The sequence below is a fragment of the Ptychodera flava genome, chromosome 11 (assembly GCF_041260155.1).
Source record: "Ptychodera flava strain L36383 chromosome 11, AS_Pfla_20210202, whole genome shotgun sequence".
In the NCBI taxonomy this organism is placed as follows: domain Eukaryota; kingdom Metazoa; phylum Hemichordata; class Enteropneusta; family Ptychoderidae; genus Ptychodera; species Ptychodera flava.
Genome location: NC_091938.1, coordinates 27,590,749 through 27,612,429, shown reverse-complemented (window position 1 = coordinate 27,612,429; position 21,681 = coordinate 27,590,749). Strand labels below are relative to the sequence as shown.

General features: G+C 37.7%; 2 protein-coding genes across 4 annotated transcripts; one reads left to right on the top strand and one right to left on the bottom strand.

The window, feature by feature from the left end:
- Positions 1-31: 31 nt before the first annotated feature.
- Positions 32-5,943, bottom strand: LOC139143988 (acyl-coenzyme A diphosphatase NUDT19-like). Its single transcript, XM_070714617.1, has 3 exons — positions 5,148-5,943; positions 3,711-3,918; positions 32-1,913 (listed from the first exon to the last, which is right to left on the bottom strand). The coding sequence occupies exons 1-3, from the start codon at positions 5,472-5,474 to the stop codon at positions 1,693-1,695; spliced, it is 756 nt and encodes a 251-aa protein (XP_070570718.1). The 5' UTR covers positions 5,475-5,943; the 3' UTR covers positions 32-1,692.
- A 5,224-nt stretch (positions 5,944-11,167) lies between these two features.
- Positions 11,168-20,954, top strand: LOC139143987 (uncharacterized). Of its 3 annotated transcripts, none has more exons than XM_070714616.1 (8): positions 11,168-11,311; positions 13,763-14,143; positions 14,963-15,298; positions 15,712-15,897; positions 16,473-16,645; positions 17,068-17,094; positions 18,186-18,261; positions 18,737-20,954. In XM_070714616.1, the coding sequence occupies exons 7-8, from the start codon at positions 18,203-18,205 to the stop codon at positions 19,788-19,790; spliced, it is 1,113 nt and encodes a 370-aa protein (XP_070570717.1). In that variant the 5' UTR covers positions 11,168-11,311; positions 13,763-14,143; positions 14,963-15,298; positions 15,712-15,897; positions 16,473-16,645; positions 17,068-17,094; positions 18,186-18,202; the 3' UTR covers positions 19,791-20,954. The 3 variants fall into 3 exon arrangements, with proteins under 3 accessions (XP_070570717.1, XP_070570715.1, XP_070570716.1); XM_070714614.1 differs by having other exon boundaries at positions 17,059-17,094; XM_070714615.1 differs by lacking the exon at positions 13,763-14,143 and having other exon boundaries at positions 11,169-11,311; positions 17,059-17,094.
- Positions 20,955-21,681: the final 727 nt, after the last annotated feature.

The following is a 21,681-nucleotide window of genomic DNA, read 5'->3' as shown; positions in this document are numbered from 1 at the left end:
ATCAACTAATCGAGGTAAGCTTACAATAACCGTACAATTAAGTACAGCGACAAAACGTTTATCAAAACAAATGTAACAGAAGTCTTTCTAACGATATCTAATAATGTTAATGACGTCACAGTCCACAAATAAACAAAGATGGGGTCTTGAAATACCCCATATTTACAATCAGTTGATTACACCGCCATCTAGTGGTCAACTATAAATTATTCATTTCTTTTTGTCATTCTGATGAAGATCGTCGTCCATGACAGATTGAAAGCTCAATACGCTGAAAAATATTGACTGCTCTGGTGTGTTATAGAAACTTCATTCTACAATAGTTATGCAAAACGCACAGCCTGGTGTGAACGTCAACGTGAATGACAATGCCGTACCCATCAGAAGATGTCCCTGCCATATCACGTGGTGAAAGCCCCAAGCTTGGCTTTTTTCCCATGATACAAAATTCAGTACAAAGTTGATGAAGGCCCTGAAATTCAACTTCCGCCACTTTTTATCCTTTTTGTAAAAAAATCGCGCGGGATACAAACGGCAAAAATGGCTTTTCCGGAATAAGCGACCCAAAGCTCACACATATGTAAAAATCAGCCTTGGTGAACTCCCCCTTTAAATTTTTACTAAGTATAGTTGTACGTGCACGACATCGGACACTGCTGCTAGAAATGCGGACAAAAGTTGTCATTGTTGCATGTATGGCATTTTATACAGCCTGTAGATTCTGAGCCCTTGACATGTCTTTCTATTGTTCATTGTACTATGTTTGCCATCGCCCATATAAAGTTTTATTTTCGTCGTTTTTGAATGCATAATTTCAAAAAAGGTACTTAAAATTTGCTGACAAATATTTAATTCTGCATATTAATGAGAGAACACTGACGTCGTTTGCAAACAGTCAGTTTATCACAGATGCACAGATTTAATACTGGAACTTGAAAATTTATTAGGTAAATATTAAAGGCAGGGGGCGTCTTGTCTACAGCTGCATGACTTTCTTGTTGATAAACATTGCCCCTTGCCAGAATTTGGTGAGGAATTTCATGCAAAATATAAAGCATATTCAGCATTTGATGCTTGTTCATTAAGTTAGCCAGATTTATAGCTTTCCAATCACTGCAGGACTTTACTAAATAAACTTTGGTTGCATTCCTTCATTGCTTTGGCTGCGGTCACCAATTTCGAAACAGCCAGGTCTATCATGTTAAAAAAGAAAATAAGCCCAAGAGATGTCTAGATGGTCCAATATGCACGATTGCAGATGGAAGTACCCCTGTCTTTAAAACGTTTATGACACTATGTAGAATAAGATAATTTTGATTATCTGTGAAAAATTTAGCGGGCTTGTGTCAGCTGCTAAGTTGTTTCTTATGGTAGATTTGTTTAATAACATGCATCACCATTAATAGCAACTTATATCATAATAAGCTGTAGAAATTCAATTCATAAACAAGGAAGCGCTGTTTCAAAAGTGCTCGGTTTAGGTCTATACAGAAGCAAAAGTGTAAGACTTTACATATTTCACAAAGGAAGAGTTGATTCCAAGTCATAAGTAAGAAAGGAAATGTTTTGTTTGTGATCATAAGTCAATTCGCTCAATTGGACAACTCCATTGGAGCCATTGACACTGATACAAATATGACATTCACTTTGATCAGTAAGGGTTCATATTATCAATATTCAAATTCATGTTATTTACAGTCTCGCTCTCGTCTCAGCAAACAAGTCAATTGGCGCCACATGCCCGTATTTTGGTTGGATATTACAGTGAATTTTGATAATGAATCCTGCTTGTACCGATTTAAGGGTAATCCGATTCACATGTGCACACTGCCTGGTACTTTCATCACCTGTGGCATCAACTGTTTCCACGTCCGTGCTGACAAGGTCTGGATTTTCAGGATATAAACTGTCTCCTATAAAGAAGCAAAGACAACGGTGGGAATAACATGAGTGCAGGACATAGGTATAGTATTTGTATTGATTTATGATGCGATTTATGATTATTATCCCAAGAACTTTAAAATGAGCCCCCATGAGTGGTAGATTAGAAAAGTATTGTAAAAATTTGAGAGTCCTAATATCTGTCCCATAGGCCCATTCTACTTTAAAGGGCCAATATATAGCTGTAACTTTTTGTGACTTTTTCACCATTTTTGTTTTGTATGTCAACTACAGTTTCTTGATCTACTCCAAACAGCATGTGGAGATACACAATGTTGAGCTTGTAAACCTGTACATATGCGTAGACTATATTGTTTTTATTGACAAGTGGATTTTGGTCTAGACTAGAATTTACAATGCATTTTACATGTACAGCGCTGTGTTGACAAGCTATATATATTAATCGTGCCTCACAAGAGAAAGACTTAAACTTTTGCTCAAACTTTCCTCTATCAAACTTTTAACCATTATTTTTCCAAATCAAGAATAAAAACCAGGGGTCACGATGTAAATTTAGTATTAGAGAAATATATTACCTAATATTTCTCAATACTTGAAATTCAAAATTGCCGTCATCTCTGTTGTAACTCTATAGGGAAAAATAAAATTTTGATTTCCACAGAACTAAGACACTTGAAACTTTCCATGCCCCGAGAGCTTTAAAAAGATCTCCCACAAGTGGTAGATCAGAATTGTACTACAAAAGTGCGAGAGTCCATATATCTGGCGCATTCTACCTTAAGAGGCACTCCCACTTTGTTACATTTTTAAAACACATTTTTTATCGACCGTTGGCATTAAAAAATGTGCTTTAAAAATGTTACAAGTGTGAGTGCCACTTTAAAATACAAGAAGTATCTGTGACATATAAGCCAAAAGAGTTCTAAAAATCACACAAAATTACAGATACTAGCCCCTCTTGTTTGATCAAGATATGCTGTACGTTGGCTATTAGTCTCTTCATTGAAATGCAATGTTTCCACACACTGTACGTGTAGAAAATCTGTGAGGGAGGAAGGCGGAGCAAAAGATATACACTGTTAACAAGTGAAATTAAGTTCATGAAAACGGATACCAGTATTATCGTGTAATAAGTAACTGCACATAACTTTGAAGTAATGTATCACAATTTGCTCCCCACCCCACCCCATGTGCTGAGGGCACACTAGCGAGCCAACGTCATCACTCTGTCAGTCTGTAAGTGTGTCAGTCTGTCAATTCGTCCACAAAGACCAAATTTGTGGAGCATATAATTCAAAAGTTTCTTCAACAAATATGACCAGCTTTGTTATTTGGAATGTTTGGATGATTACGTAGAAGAGATTGGAACCTTATAGTATACAATAGCTTGCGCAATTAAGAAAAATTAATATTATGATTTATCATGAATTTCAATTTTTTCCCATTCAATTTGATACGAGCTATTGTACTTTGATGTTTGATATTGGTACATATGTTGGTAGGAACACTGTATTTTGATATTTGTTCAGATTAGTGTAAACTTTTGCATATTGTGCATTATTTGTCAAGAGATATACCGGTTTCAGTTACATCCATGTTTGATTTTAGGTGCCGTACTGGTAAAGTCCAAGGAAAAGTTGTTAATAACATTGTATTCTTTTAGATCATCACAGCCTTATTACATTGAGGCCATGAAAGTCTTACTTTGATTCACATATATCTAGCAGGTAGCTGCTAACATTTGACGTGTGTCATGTCGTGTGCTATTATAAAGTTCAAATGTGTGTGCAGCTATGGATACAACTAACCTGGAAGTACTGTCATTATGCCATCTTTAGTTTCCAAAGTAACTGGAAAAAAACACTCGATGCCCTTCTTCCCTCTCACTTGAACAAATTCAGACAGGTCTGAGAATTTCTTGAAATTGAAGATACGACCAAGTTCATACTTCTGTGGCTCTCCGAGTAAAATCTTTCTGCTCAGACCAAGCTCTACAATCTTTGGCATACTCAACCACTGCAAAGGAGAAAACATGAGAAGAGCAAGATCCTATAAATGTTCTTATAATTAATACCACAAAGATCCATATCCATTGCAAGTTTAGAAAGAATTTCTACAAGAATAGTGGTTAAACTCTACAGCATAGCCACATTAGCTATAGGTTATATACCCTCATGTGCTTCACAAATAGCATCCATTAAGAAGGGGAGTTTGCTTGATTTTACAAAAGTGCTGATCCTGTTAAAATGTCTTGTTTTAGTGCACAAAACATTCCAGAAAATATGATTCTCAGTGTATTTTAATTCTCTGAAATCTCTACACTATTGGTCTGAATACAAATGTATTTTCTGTTTTATGAATTCACTGTCTTGACAAAGTTTATAGGCTTATCTTACAACTGTTTTAGTCAGACGCATTGGAAGGACAAGTTCCTTGCACGATTTGGCTGAAGGTATAGGCAAGTCATACGTCCATCTATGAGGCATGGTATTACATAATGACGCAAAACATGTCTTTATCTATGAGACATATATGGCTTACCTTACATCCTATACATGGGTCCATATAACACAAAACACATGATATATTTGACACAAATTATTTACTCCATGATTGATTTGTATCAAAATAAGATTGCACTTTTAGTTGAAGTTTCATTATCAATAGCCTTCCTTAAACAATTTGGAAGGTGCTCACCTATGTGACATGGCTCAGCCTATACATGTTTCCGCATAGCATGAAACATTTGAAACTTTACGCAAATATTATCCAAGATTGAATTAGAATTGTCTTAAATAGGGCCTTTTCAGATATGACAGGTATTAAAATATATGTATTTGAAGATTTAATTTCAACAGGCGCGTAATAAATAATTAATAATTGGGAACCAGGAAACTAATCTATTACACAGGCTTGTATACTTTCTACGCCATTAAGACATATTATCAATTAATTAGTCAATACAAAGTGCACACATATGCAGAGTAATGACAATTATATTCTTAACAGTTAATTTAATTCTAGATTAAACACTGCTGAGTGTAATATATATTTAAAGGCTATCAGTAATGTTAACTCTTTTGCAATCGTTTGGGGGTCCCATTACACTGTCATCGTCTTCTTAGGGATCCAATTTTGTTGGAGAGGGGAGCTCTATAATTTGGACAGAAATGCAAGAAGAATTTGCAAGCCCATCCCCGTCCATGATAACTTCAAATATATAAAGAATGATAAAATTTGTTGACCTCATATTTTACGATTTCCTGGTGGTCTGGTGTCATATCTGGCTCTGGAATCACATCCATACAACACATAAAAAATACAGTATTGTATCGTTTTATTCTAGAGGTTGGTGCCAACCAGTTGGTCCATTCCGACAGCGCCATCACATTCGGGATGCACTCGAGCAATTCACAGAGGTCAAGGAACTTTGAAGCGTCGCCCTGAACTCGCTTTCTCCACTCGACCATACGTTCCCGGCCAATCTTCTGTGAACATTTTCTCATGTCTGACCACCTGGCAATGATGTTGTTGTACGATGACTGACTAGGTTGACAATGAGAAGTCCACATTCCTCGAACGTCTCTCGTATTGCACAAATTCGAAAAGCAAGCTCGCGAGGAATCGGCGACTCCTTTCTAGGATGAAATAGTATTGGTCGTTTTCCCTTGATATTTTGAAGAGATTTAATGCCTTCGGCATCCCCCGATCGGGTAAAAAGTTCCATCCATTTGTTAGACAGATCGCTATCGTCGAGAGAACCGCCAGGAAACACAAACACGTTAGGGAGAAAACTGCTTTTTGAATGTCTCTTTAACATGAGAATGCTATAATTGAAGTTTGACTCTCGTCGGCTGGCTCCTGATCCTGACGGGTCAAAGTCGTCAGTTGAAGCGGCCACTATGACCGTAGCTGCATCTTTCCAAGGTTTTGGTGCCGGAGATTCTTCCATGCCCGCTCAAGCAAATGAAAACTTAATTTATCGAGACACCGACCCTATGTCGTACTACTGTGTGTAGCGTCCAGTCCACGATACACTCCAAAGTGACACATACAGGGACCTTTGCACTGTATAGTTTAAAGTTCAGCATTTGTTTATAGGCGGCAGGCGAGGGCGCTACACGCTATTACAGTCACGTCTGTGACTATTCAAATGATTGCTGATGGCATCGGTGACATTGGGCTTTAGTTTGTGACCACTACCTATCTGACTTACAGATTGATATATGGCGGGTGCTTCAGTGGGGCAGGATGCGCTTACTGTTTTCGAAGCACCTGACATCACTTCTTGGTCTTCTGGCCAGAGGTCCATAATCTTTCTTTCATGAATGTGACTTTGTTTGTGTACCGTCTATTTACTTTCTGTTCTGTGCTTTTTTTGTCTCTGTTTGCAACTATTGTCTTACGAATTCTGACCTAGTGTCATTGGATTATGGATTGGTATGAATGCGATTATTCACAGTGCCAACAGCAAAAGTAAAGCTTATGAAATAGTTTTTGACAAAAAATACTGAACTCTATCAACGACGATGACACATTAGATGTTCTCTTCGGAGACGTGTGAAGGCCTTGAGTATGGTATCTTTATGTCACAATAATGCACTGATAATACTTTTGAACTTGTTTTCTCTGTTGTTCAATGTTTAATTTGGCGATCGAATCGATAATCCTCACCTCATAAAGTTAAATCTAAGACAGCACGTATGTCGGAGAATGACCCATCAGCTAGCCCCGTGACAAATACAAATGTAACAGGGTAAAGGGTTTAATAGCTCTTCGGCTTCCTTCACATTTGCATGAATTGCTCCACCAACTTGTAAAAAATCAGACTTAGTAATGGCCACGATGTTCGTTAATCAGCAAGCTTGTTACGGTAAATTCATACGATGGACATCCGCTGTACGGAATAATGCCTCTGAACTAAGACTTCCCGAGGTATATGATGAGGAACACCTCTATTCACTCATTTCATCTAAAAGAAAAAAAAGCTAAAAATACCCAACGTTGCTTGTTAGACCTACAGATCGCCCAAGAAAGTAACCAGGGGAGAAAGTGTCCCGCTGTCGACGTTGGAAATTGAACGCCGTGTTATTTGAGGATGTTGGGATCAAGCATCTGGTTTCCTCCGGCAATACATCATATACTCCGTACATCAGTAGAATAACGTTAACGCATGACGGTACAAATTAGGGAAAAAGGGAAAATACAATACGTATCTAGCCAGTTCAGGCAGAGCCAATTTAAACCCCCACTAGTTGTATCTTTTAGCATTATTTTTATGATTTTAATTTCAAACTAAAATAAATTAGTGAGTGTGTACTAATTTAGGTGCTTGTATATACATTTATTATTTTGACAAGTACCCGCTGGGACTGTATATACAATGTTGAAAAAGATAAAGATTACGCTGCGATTAAATGTTCGCTCAAACATTAAATCGTAGCGCCATACATAAAAGCAAAAACTGTGGATACTGTGCATATCTGCACTGAAATATTAACAAATTTGCACAGAGAAGTCCAATGTAATGCATAGGGTTGGATTTTTTCAACTGTGACATTTTTATGTTCTCTTTTCTTTGTAATCTTACCAAGTTTTAAAATGGAGGGAAATCAAAATGGCCTGTAAAATATTTGACAAAAAACGATTTCCTAATGCAGTAAAAGCCCATATCCCTTCAGATGGTAGAATTCAGAGAAAACCAGGAGAGAATAGAAGGACGTTTGCGGTCAAGCAATTTCAAGAGTCGCAGCTGTTGAGGCTATATCACAGCACCTTTGATATTTTAATGAATAGTTCTAACGAATAGTTCTATTATTTCTCTTGTTGCATATCGAAAACTCTTGAGTCAACTGTATTGTCTGGACAGTGAGGCTGAGTGGCACATAGGCCGGGTGAGTATAGTTCAATATTTGCGTAGGTTCTCAGTTGAAACTGAGCCAACACGCTCCTCCACGGTCTGCGCAACAGCCAACCATTAATGCGACAATCTGCTGATGTTTATTGTTATATTTATTCTGTTTTGATATCTATATGCCAACAGACGTGGGGTAAATTTAAATTCAACAAGTTGTTTAAGTGTGCATCGATATAGCAAGTTTATTGTGTTTATTTGAGACATCAAGTTTCTTCAATACTACTAAAATCACGGCAAAGTGCCGATTTTTTTGACCTATCAACACGTGCTAACATCTCTATCTGATGTGACAACCCATACCATATGTGTGAAGTATCCAAGCTATGAGGTATTCCTGACTATAATTCATTTGTCAAAAATATTTTGATATACTTTGGGGGAAGAAGAACAGGAAGTAAATTTTTTTGAGTTTGGAACGAATGCATCATGAAAATGTTATCAAAGGCTACTTCTAGCTCATAGTACTGTCTCTTGTACATTTCTGCTTTCAAATCAACGGATACAGTTCGCTCCCTTTTCAATTTTGTTTTGCATATGACTTCGTTTCGTACACGGCTCGTTATACAGAATGAGACAAATTAACAACGCCAAAAATTGCCTCGTTTATTTTGTATCGATCGGCGACAAAAAAAGTCAGGGTGTAACCTGCCATAGTGTTCAATGTGTAACATACCCTCCGTTTACCCTACATGTACGGCTAAAAGTCATACAGGTAACGTACGCTTTGTATACCCTAGCATGCACTGCATCATGGAACCGGTAAAAAAGAGTTATACGCCTGTGGGACAGATAATCGGGTTCTCAAACGTTTTCAATACGTTCTTGGTCAACCAATTGTGGAGGCTCGTTTTGAAGCTCTCGGAGTGGAGTAAAGGTTTCATCAACTTGTTTTTCCAAATTCTGGAATTACATTTAATATTTCCCCATAGAGTGAACAAAGAGGTTGCAAAACATTTTGAATTTCAAGAATCAGTCAACATTTGCTATTTTGTTTCTCAAGTACCAAATTTTGCAAGGTGAACTCTGATCTTTATTCCGTGACTTCGAAAGGGAATGGTTTAAACTTTCTTTAGGGAAAGATTAATCAAAAACTTAAGTGTTTAATGCAGAGATGCGTTACAGGAACGAGACCTGCGAGTGGGATTAGGTATGACACAAACACGACACAGTTGATACAGACTACCATGCCTATGCTTTGAAATACCACTTCTATTTTTCCTTCGTCGTGGAATAAAGAGATAATAATTACCACGCTTAGATTAACTTATTAAAGTTATAGTTTTGCAGGAAGAAAAGTATATATCTTTTCCCGTTTTAATTGCGTCCAATTGTACCGTGGGCAAAATAAATCGAAAATGATTCAGACAATAATTTGTCACCCATATGTGTGATGCTGATCTTTTTTGCGTTTGATTTTGAAGTACAACATTTTATCATTATGCTTAAATGATGTAAATTAATTTGACGAAATGTTCATTGATTGTGTCATTGCTTTTGGTTTGTGAACATTTTTACCGAGATATTGGCAAGCATATATTGTTCATATTATACAGGTATTTGAAATTACCTCGGCGACTCATACTTATTTCTTAATAGTTTGTTTTCTGATTGCTTGTGTGATTTAATGAATTGTGTCTGTTGTTCGTCTGTTATGCGTATCAACATAGGGGCTCCATCTTCTGCCTGTGAAAGAGACAGCAAGCAGCCTATTTCGAGAAATTGTAACTATGTGTTTTTACATCATCACATTAATATGCTATTAAACATATTTAGAATGAAATGAGACTTTAGAAAAGAAGGTAAATTGTCCACGCTGTCTTATTTGACGTTCTCCGTTCCTATTACTTGTAGAAATCTCCACACTTTCTGCCCTCTATCCGGCTCCACCAAACTTGAAAGCCTACCCACACTCTTCTCTATCTCATATCTTTTCCCCTCGCCATTGGATAACCCCTGAAATCGACCGATTCATACTCACTGCCGGCCCGCCATCTGGACCCTTATATGTGCCTGTCGATCTGATGAAACACTAAAATTTCCAGCCCGCTCAGCAAGAAATCGCTTGCGAACACTCTGCAAGTTGATCGCGTGTACTATCTTACAGGTGGACAGATATATGCATTGGATAGGTTGACCATGTGGCCGACAAAATATGTTTCTAAAAGTAGTACGTACCTCGACATTGAAAGACTGTAACTTTTGCTTGACTTTTCGAAAGTAAACTGTAAATCGTTTCTTTCGGAATTAAGAATTAAAATCAAGGGTAATAGGTACTGTAGAAACAAATTACCCAATAATTACCGACACTTGGTATTCAAAATGGTCGCTATCCAGCTTGAGGAGAAATTAGCATTCAATAATGAAAACTTAAGCTTGTGAAAATTTTTTATATTCCATGAGCTTCTGACTCGGAAGTCAACCCCTATTAGTTGGTAGACCCACAAAATTTTAGAAAATTTTCAGTGTCCAAAAATTTGTCCCTCAAGCAACTCTAACTTACCTAACAGAATGCACAGAGTGTATTCAGATCTCTGGACAGATTGTCTGCCTATCAATATCTTACAATTCTGGTGTACTGTTTGTGTATAGTATGAAAGCCTAACGTGGCATTTTAGCTTGTGCGCACGAGTACTTTCACCAGCGAACAAGATGTATCTAATGCACAAGAGGTAATCATTTTTATCTCAGAAATATCCCTCTTAGGCTTTCATAGTGTAGTATCAGTTTAAAATTTGTAATGGAAATTGAGATTCAATGTGTAAATTTTCTGAAGATCAAAAATTTAATTTTCTACCAAACGTTTGACTGGCGAAAAAAGTTCAAATTGCATTGCATTTCTGGTGATTTGTTTATCCGAACCAAAAATAAACCAGTTAACCCCTGAATTTTATTCACTTAATTTATTTTGATACGTTTAAAATGTTTTAAGCTAACTACTGTACTCGATTTTTAGCTGAGTGCTACCTAAACAAGGCTGCAAGTGCCAAGTTTGTCGACACGTCGTATTCAAGTGCCTGTAACTTTCAAGAATCCAGAGTCTCAGGCAATATGCAGTTGATTTGTTTTACCAATGCACCAGGAAAGGCACGGAGAGAGCTCAAAACTCTATGTACTTCGATGCACGCAGAACGTAGGGTTGACAATCTATTTTTGATTTCTTCATAATTTATGTCATGGCTGAATATAGTCCGGGGTCTTCTATACCGACCTCAGATGGGATGGCTGACACCATACTGCGTGCAAAGTCTATGTGATTATTGCTGACGTTAGATATAATATTTTATCAACAAAGTAATGTTTACTCTGCATATGGGCTGATATGATTTATCAACATGTTTCCTTAGCTGCATTTGCATATGAACTCTGTACAGGTCCGAATGCGAACACACGATGTCTGCTTACTTCCGTGTGTCATCCGCCTAGAGACGGATATCTTCAAATTATACCATTTTTAGTCCTTAGCGTCGGTAAACTCAATGCCTGTTCATTAAGGTGCGTTGGTTTTGAAACTTTATCACTAAGTAATTGATCAGAGGCACAGTATTTGCCGCTGCGGGATGTCTTAACCCTTTCCGTGAATGACGAAACCAAATCGTATGGCGGGTGAGTTTTGGGTCTGAGCTAAAGCAGAGAAAAGACCAAATCCAGTGCTAACGTAACCTTTTAACAGCTACTGCTTTCAAGAACATAGAATGCTGAGTGCAAATACAATGGAAATGCCGATATATGCCACAAAGGCCGGTTTTATTACGAATAGGAGTTCAAGATACGAGTAGAGGATCGGTCAGATTCGTCTGTCAGGCGTTCAAGGTCTGTTAGGGAAGATTGCGCCTCGGGGACAGATATTCTAACTCTTTTCTGATCTACCATTTTGGCTGTTCATTTGAAGCCCTTGAATGAGAAAAACTTTCAGTGTCTTAGTTTTTTTTTAAATCGAAATAATATTTTCTGCATCATAAAGTTAACTCAGGGTAAGCGGCTATATTTAATCTCAAATATCGGTAAATTTTGAGTAATTTGTTTCTCTAGTTCCCTCCGGGATTCCATTTTTTTATTTTGACGAAGAGTGGTTGAAAGATTTCCTGAGAAAAAATTTAGCTGTCATTTAGTGGCACTTACTGCTATTTGTGCTTCGTATGAAGTCAAACAACAATCGTTTTTTTTCATGAAGTCAAATAGTACGAAAATGTGTTTCCCGTAACCCGATCTACATTTCCAAACCCGACCTAAACTTCTTTTTAACATTTGCAACATTTATTTTATTTTTTAGTGAGGGTCACACTTGAATGAAATAGAACAACTTCCCAATCGACCTACCCTATTTTCTGATGGCATGTTTACGAAAACAAAATTGGTTTCGTGCTAAAGTACTAGTCACAGTTGAAGGTCTCTAGTATATGGTATTTTGAGTATTCTGTAAACCACTTATATGGTCCTGAAGAGTCACGAGACAGGGTAGGGTTGTCGACAAGGAGATTTAGTAAACTGTTACCATGCAGAAGTTTTTAACATTATTTGAAATAGCTATAAATAACAGTTATATAGTTTATCACCTAGGAAACGAGTTCATATTGTCCTTGTTCGTCGTACGGTAATGCTAAAATACAAAAGCAGCTCTGCAAACAAAACGCATATTTGTTTAAATATGCAATGCTTCTGTTGACACTAGAAGATATTTGACAAACTGGAATTTTAAACAATGGGACATCAACCTTAGAGCAAAACAAGATATAACCCATATGCCACGAGCAGATAGAAATCAACGGAGAAAAAAAAATCAAAAGTCACAGATAAATCATGAATCGGAATCTTCAAAAATGCCGTTCTATAGCGGTATCAGAAGAACCATGTCTTGGGAGGAACTGTTCATAGCTCCCCTCCTGTTACGAAAAATTTCATTCTCCAACCCCTAGTTTCCCCTTCTCAACCTGGGAAATTTGTCTGCAAGAGACTTGCCTCATTACACAAGCCCACAACTGCTCTTTCCCTGCACACTATTGTGTACCCATGCAAACCACGCAAACTTCCTTAAATCACGACAAAGTAGCCATGTCTTCAAATTATTTCGATTATTTTTGTTTCAGTGTTAGCAACTAGTTACTATTCATGCATGTTGGCCTGCTCTTTGAAACATGCTAGATCACCAGCCGTTAGATCGCTACTTCCTCCCGGCTTGTAGATATCACAATGATACATGCAAAAAAAAATAAATATGTTATATTAGCATATATACATATTGTGTGTGTGTGTCAGAGGTGAGAAAATTTCTTATCATTGGTGATTCAAAATGATTCAACAAAAGTATCAGAATATGAAGGTGCAAGATTTTGTCAATATAAAGTTTCCCTTTCATGCGTATAATCGCGCAAGGAACATAACTCATTTTTGACAGCAACAAACATTACAATGATACCAATTAAATAATTGTGTTTCCGGTGACCTGCCTCCAAAAATTAGGGTAGGTATGTCATAAGATTTTTTTTAATTTTCCTTTTCTTAGCTGAAACCTATAATATACTGCAAAATTAAAGACTTTACTCAAATAATTTTCAAAAAAAATGTCTGGCTGGGCGGCTTTTTTGGCGAGGCCGGGATACCGGAAACACAATCAATACATGTATATATATTTTTATCTGGCCTAAGGCACAACCAACGTGGACAGATAATTGAAACATACCGTATGTACTAGCATAAATTAATCTGTTGTCAATCAATGATTTCACGTGATTTTCAGTACATCATCTTCCCTACTAAAGAAGAATTTACATAACGTTGCTTCTTCTTCAAATCACAATTCTTGTAAATCTTGTAAATCACAATTGTCCCATAGACCTGGTAATATATTACCTTGAATGGAAATGATTATTGGACCAGTATGATGTCATATTCCTATAAAAAGAGCATGTGACGTTATATTTTTTTTGCAATGATTTTATTACTTAGGTCACTGCATTATTTCCAAGATGAAGAATTTGATTTTCTTGTTTTTAAGCGGCCTAGCACTGCTGCTTATTAACATAGAACTGCTTAATAACGTCGACGGATTCCGTCGTTGGAACCGGCGTCGCCAAGGCTGTTATCCTTATAATTGTGAAGTTAGCGCGTGGAGTTCTTGGAGTGACTGTTCACCGCCGTGTGGTACCGGCGGCATACAGAGTCGTACACGCAGAGTAACTAAAGAAGCATCTTGCAGAGGGTCTTGTAATGACAGACTTATAGAAAATAGAAGATGCAACAACAATGAAATTGGTTGCCACCTTCAAGGCGTGCCTCAAGGCGACGACTATTGCGCTTGTAAAGCTGGGTACACCGGGAAATGCTGCGGTACGTAGACGTCTGTATGTCACTAACAAAGGCCACTATTTTAGTGTCAAACATACTTTTCATTTATCGATGACATGACTTTTCGGATCTAATCATAATAAAAGAAATCTCCCGATCAATGCATGCAGCGATTGACATGTACAGAAAGCCGATACACTCTGATCCATAAATCATTAACTTGAACTGAAATAGTAACTACTACAATTTTACTGAAACACACGACTTATGTTATAGTCAACGCCCGCTCATGTATTTCGGGTTTCGCGCATTTAGTTATTGCTGAGTCATTAAAGTCAAAATTCGATTATCTCATAATTTTCTCTGAAAATTGCCAAAGCAATTTTACAACCATTCTGTTCATCGAACAAAGCAATGTTCACATGAAGGCAGGATAAGCGAGTATTGAAATTTTTAAAAAAATAAGTGTGTATGAAATGCAATATCGTCAAAAGAATTCTAAGTGTTTTTATTAATGTCAATTGTAACATCATACAAATGGTTGTGTTGATATGCGGGCAGTTTGATATGTCATCTGCTTCGATTATCGACAGTCTGTGGATGAAATGAGGATTTTTACTACTGTACCTACTGAAACATAGATCATAACCCGACTAAAGCCTAGGTAATAAAGCGGGATAATTTGTTATTTATCCATTGTTTGTTAATTTCCTGTGGCAGACAATCTTAATTAATTTAAGATGATTCTGTCACAGCAAATTATCGATTAAACCTTCACATACTTAGACAAATTGCGCAATTCATTCCCCCTTCCTCCCCTCTTTCTCTGTCTTTTTGCCTGATATTGTTTTCTTCCTACAGAAATGGAGTGTGGGGGTGATATTAATGGCAAAAGTGGAAGAATACACTACGTAGGGTGGCCAGGATCGGTAGTCGGAAAATGTATATGGCAAGCACACACCGACGACAATTCTAAAGTGTCGGCTAAAATGAACAGATGTTCTTTACAAGTCTCAAGTTATATAGAGATCCGAGATGGTGAAGACAGCCATGCTCCTCTTTTGAAGAACATCACTCAATCGGACTGCATTGCAGGGTTAATACACGTCGGGTACGCATCGTCCAATAAAATGTGGGTACGATTGATTTCACCCGCACAACTGGAAGAAAATATCTACTTTAACTTGACCTTTCACGGTAGGTTAAAAGTATTTATTTTATCGCTCATGTTATTATTGTCAGATTATTACATGTAAGATTTAAGGGTGCACCTGTGTGTCGCATACCTTGAATGTAAAAGGCAATATAGCAGAAGTGTCTGTTTCTCCCGACCATGAATATATTATGGAAGTTGACGTTTGTATTTTTACATATGAGACATTCTCTTAAAATGCACATAACTACAACGTTTTGTGCAAAATTCAACGTAAATTGGTTTCGGAAAATAATACGTACAACCATGTATGCATCCATACATTCATGTAAGAATTCAAATTGCGCTTTTTCGAAGAAATCTGCCAGAGAGGGCCACCGCGATGTCGCATTTGTCAATTAGACGTATTGAATAGTGCGCGCTGATTTACATATCATTTTATATTCTTAATGGACAGAATTGCGTGTCTGTGTTGCCACAGACGACGAAGAGAATGGTGAAATTTATCCTGAAGAAGACTACTATCTACCCGGTGACGCGGTGACTGTTGTCTGCCATATTGGATTTGAATCATCAACAAATTACACCTACGTAACATGTGAGGAAGGGGGAAGCTGGGATGCAGAAATGCCGGCATGTATAAGTAAGGACAAACGAGTGAATCAAATATGTTATCAAGTTTTAAAAAAGTCCTTTCTTTTTTCACAATTTGGAGTTGTATAGAAGATGATCATTAGTAGCAAAGCAAATCGAGGTGGTCGCTTTGACACAGTTCGCCAGATAGCATGCACAATAGGCCATAGTTGAAGGAATACCCACCGTTAGACCTTCATTCTATGATATTGCGTAATTCATTGAAATGGCGCTGTCAACTTATGCTTACACAGTTTTCTCTGTCATGGATGTCTTAAAGTGAACCATGTGAGGAAAGATATGTCAACTGCATTTTCGCTTTTCAAGTAAGTTTGATTTTCCGTCCAGTACAAGTTTCGACATGAAGTCCTAGCAAACCATAGGCTACAAACCGGTGGAAAATAGTAGGGTTTAATAATTCTTGAAATCTGTTCGCAATGCATACACTGCCTATTAGCTCTAGATAGCCATTATAATATCGCCCTCTCAGGTGGCCTAGATAATAGAGGCCTTGCAGTCACGAACACTGCATATTATTTTGCAAATGTAAAATAATATTTGATAAATGTTTACATTTCTCTGTAGTGGTTTCGTGTGGTGACCCAGGTCAAGTAAAAACGGTGACTCAGAGGGCGACGACTTTACCTATGGCAGAAATATCACGTACCACTGTCACGAAGGCTACGTCGTGAACGGAACTGACACAATCACCTGTCAATCAAATGGGCAGTGGAGTGCAGCAGCTCCTGTTTGCGCTCGTAAGTTACGATCATTCTGTGTGAAATAAGACAAACAGATAAACATCGGACCTTCTTGGTGGAAAATTCTCAGCCGTGCTTTTATGCTCTCAGAGAGGCTTAATTTAGCACAGTTGTAACTCTAATTTTCAGGCCGCCACAACCACAATAATTGCTTGTAATATCGCATATTTTTCTTGAAGGCAATTAAAATGCTTCGTCACGTGGTCAGACATTAGTCTTACTTGTTACATCAAGGTATGACGAGACGCATCAAGAATCGTTTTATCATTCTCTTAATCATGCCTACTGGGAATTCAAACTGTACGGTGTATGAGATTTCGCCGATCGAAGGGAATTATTTGTTTTATGAACAACCTACATTGTATTCGTATTGACAAAAATCTTGACCTCTGTCTTGTTATCTTTATCAGTTGTTACAGAAATAGGCGACACCAGCTTAACTACAGGTAAGCAAGTTGCACGTGATATACATATTCAATAAGTGATGCATTCACACAAAACTCTGATGTGATATTTTAGAGCAATCTTATTGCATAAATAATGCGATGACGGGATTTGAATCCGTAATTTTTGGTCAACCCGTTCATGATAACATGTAGTCGTATAGCCCAGCCTGAGACGTTTGAACATCACATAACAATATAAGAGGTAGTCATAATTACGCGTAGTGTGTTTTAGATTTTCTTGGCGTTTCAGTGAATTTAGACATGTTACCTTGCAAATTATCATTGTAAATTATCAAGCATCTTTAATATTAGATATTTCATAGATTTTGCACTAGTAAGGAAGTACTTGCTATGATTTCGCAACATGAATGAAATGTTCAAGTCTCATTTCATTTTTTATCTGTCTTCTCGACAAATGTCTGTAAACCTCATCAATAACCATACCAAAGCAAATCATAAAATTTAAATCGAGGCTAGAAAGAGGTATAAATGAAGTCCTCAAAAAATAATTTTTCTTAAAAACTTCACTACATGCCGCAAAATAATCAGGAACGCACAACTAAATCCGAAAATCCGCATGTTTGTACTGATACGCGTACGCCACTGTGCGCCGTCACACTTACGCGTACGTGGAACTAAATCTCTCTCAAAAATAAAGTTAAGAACTACAGGTGTATCCTTCTTCGAAGATACACGTTACTCAAAACAACGCCCGAGAGTGGAAATGTATTCTACATTAAGCCCTTTCATTCCTGATGTATCAATACCTAAAGAACTGTACCTATAATTCGCTACATTGGTGACAAAAAGAAGCAATAGCACCAATAACTTTACTTTCAAAGAGCTGAATTTGAAATGTATTCGATAAAAGTCATGATAAATTATACGTATACTCTGAGAAGCATGTCACCTCCGTACATGCACAGGTTTTTGCTATGGGTTACTTTGTGTAAACGATCGGCATTTGCAACCAGTCAAACCACATTGTGTGTGCGAAGAAGATCACAACAAATGAAATCTGTTCATGATTTTCAATGCTTTCTTCATTGATCACTTCACATGAGAACACTTACGTATAATTTCTTTGTCAGTAATTGTGACTGTGTCGATGGCGATATTTTTGATGGTACTACTGATCGTCATTGCTGCCATTGTGCTATATAGAAGGTAAGTTTACGTGTACATAAGTGTCTCAGCTGTTACGTCTTACATTTCCTCCTTATCTTTCCACTATGAATATCATCATCATGACTATGATCATCACAATCATCATTGACTTTATCCACTTCCTTCTCCTCATCATCGCCATCGTTGTCATCGTCGTCGTCGTCATCATTATCATCACCAACGACATTGTTGTCGCGAAGTCATCATTATCACCACGACTACTACTGCTACTACCAACACCAAAACCATCAAGTGTTGTGGTACATTTTAGTTATCAATTGATGATTAAATATGTTCTGTTGTACTCAAGCAGGTGTTATCAAATTGCATCCAAAATTATGACAAGAGGTGTAAAGTTTGTACCCTTCTCATTGACTCTTTCAACCTTGTGTAACACTGCACTCCGCTGTGATTCAGTGTAGACATGCCGATTGTACATTTAACGATACGATGGATGTGTTGATTCAATCTACAGATCAACCGCTGCTAAACCTAAGACAAGTGAGATAAATGATTTACCCAATGTGACATATGAACTCACTACAGCAGGGGCGAATATATCGGAACAAATCAAAGGCATTACTAGCCTCAACAATATTAAAAGCCACCGACGTGTTAAAAGGTCCAATCACATTCATACTTACGAGAATGCTGGTCTCGAGGTCCACGGCGATCTTAGGAAAACTAAATGCTTGGGTAACATAAACATCAGTGAAAGTTCGACGGATGATCTGTACCATGGAATTGACGAGAGCAATAGTGATCTGACTATCGGATCTGGCTTTGTTCTCAACGACATCTACGAAGCTGGAGATGAGAAGACAGTGGACAGTGTCATGAACATCAAACGGAGCGGACTTGGCCATGGGCAAAACGATGACCCGAAACCGGAAAGCTGTCTTTCAGGTGTAATGAAGAACGTAACATATCAAAACGTTGACGCAAGTTTTGAAGAAAATGGCGAGGAAGCATATGTCGTGAAGGATATGCATCCACTAGATGAGAACGGGAAAAGCGACAATGGAGACAAAGACGCTCGTTGCACTATTAGCGACGGGCAGGCAAAGTCCCGGCAAGTTGGAGCGAAACCCGTAGGAGTTGGAGATATTTCCGATCCAGTTTCGTATCATCAAACCGAGAATGATGAATATGATCATATGTACAGCGATAGAGGTCCCGAAGAGGAAGGCGATATCACCGAGGCTCATCGTTTCCTAATAAATACATTTACCGAAAACATCGCCTATGAACCGAATGATGATCGTAGTGAAGGCCAGGCCCGCGCAAACCCTTCCGTAGCTGGTTTTGTAGATAACGACATCTTTGAGTCTGGAGAACATGAAGCAAATCCCCAGCCTGACTCCCACTTCACGGAAAACGTTCTGTATCAGCCGTCAGGCGACGAAAGTCAAGACCTCTCCGTAGATGATGTGGACCAGGACGTGTACTATTCGACGATCGGAGACGGTGATCATCAGTCTGGTTTCCAAGATAATATCGCATACGAATCTAGCAATTCCCCTAAATAAGTATCCAGATAGCTTAACGCTATCCTTCACTCACTACAGTTGATATTTTTATATCATTAATAAGCCATTTACATTGATCAACGTCTCTTTATTTCATTTAAGCGCGTTCTGCATTCAGAAGTGAAGTGAGAAAATTAAACGTAAGGTTACCTGTTCGCGTCCGATCTTTTCAGCATTATACATGACTTGCTAAAAACTTTACTTCGTTTAGGTACTCAACTTCAGAACAGACATTTTTAGTATCACGTGACTTTAAAAGTAATATCCATTAAACAGTAACCTTGCTTGGCGTATTATGACTTCGAATAGTAACTGTCACTTTACAGAGTAAATTTTGCGACAGAAAGTTTTACAGCATGAATTTTTTATCATATTCTCATCATGTGAGAAGGGGACAATTTTCAGAAACATGTGTGGTATATGGTGAGCATGCAGTATACAGGAACCAATGCCACTGATTTCTATGAACAATTTCTCTTGACAGATGAAAAGTTCTTGTGAAAATTTATAAGCCATCGATAAAATGCATAATACTAGTGATTACATATACAATATTGGTGGGTACAGAAGAAAGTGATTTTTACAATAACTGTTTAGGGTACAAAAAAGTTCTTCGCACATGTGTCGTCTTTGATCGATGCATGCAAAGAACACGTATCAGTAATTTGAGTTGCTAAGCGAACTTGAAAGCAAATTTAACCAAAGTTAGAGTATATTCATCGACTTTGCAGGAGGCTAGTAGACTTAACCGTTGCTTCAATCTTTATTTTTTGATTTAAAGACATGCGTACATCCATCATATGGGGATATTGGGATCAAGCATCTGGTTTCCGCCTGCAATACATCATAGACTATGCATATCAGTAGAGCAATGTTAATGCATGGCGGTACAAATTGGAAGGAAAGGGGAAATGCGATACGTAATATAATTTTATCAGCACTTCAGGCAATGTCAGTTTTATTCTACACCTTTGATATGTTAATGAATAGTTCGATTATTTCTCTTGTCGCATATTGCTAACAATTGTGTAAATTTTATTCTGTAAAATTGTACGATGCCGGAGTACTCATTTTTTGGATCGAGTTTATCATGTTTATTCAACGGATGTGTAGCACTGTATACATATATTGATGATAAATGCAATGTGTTTGTTTACTAAAGAACCTTATCAGCCAATATGTTAGAATGCGGCCCTACCGGAGTTAACGAACATGAACGAGAAGTTATCTTTAGTCCAACATAGATGGCGCTAGAATAACCAATTGCATTTTGTCGGGGTTTGCTCTCAAACTCCCGCGCGGAATGAAAGTTTTCTAGCGCAAAGTAATTCCCCGTTGATGACGTTACAGTTTAACGAACAAAAAATACCGTGTTTCAAAGGTGGTTAAGTCTTGCGCATCTCCACTCGGTTATTTATTGCGTGAGTATAGCCGAGGTTAACAAGTTGTATATGGGAGTCACAATAGAGCAAAACCCTTGCCCCTAAAGTCAATGAATTGCGTGCCATGCGTGTATGTTAATTATCCACGATCCAAACGGAAGACAGTGTACACTGGTAAGAGACTTGTCCCGGGCGCCAAGCTTTTATCCCCTTTAATTTGTTTTGGTCGGTGTCAGAATAAAACCCTTAGATACAACACAACACCAGCCCTGTTAAAGTAGGGTCAGATTTCAGTTTTGTTTAAACAGGATGTGCGAATATTTGCGTGTCTCCAAACTGATAAACTGAATGACATCATGAAACAATCGTATTCGAAACGTTCATATCAATCAATTAGAAATCAGAAGGCATCTCTTGTGAACGAGCAAAACAGTAATCCAATGTACATGTTCTTTTAAGACAACTCTGTGATCAGTCCACATTTATGGAGTTTCTTAAATCATCTTGCA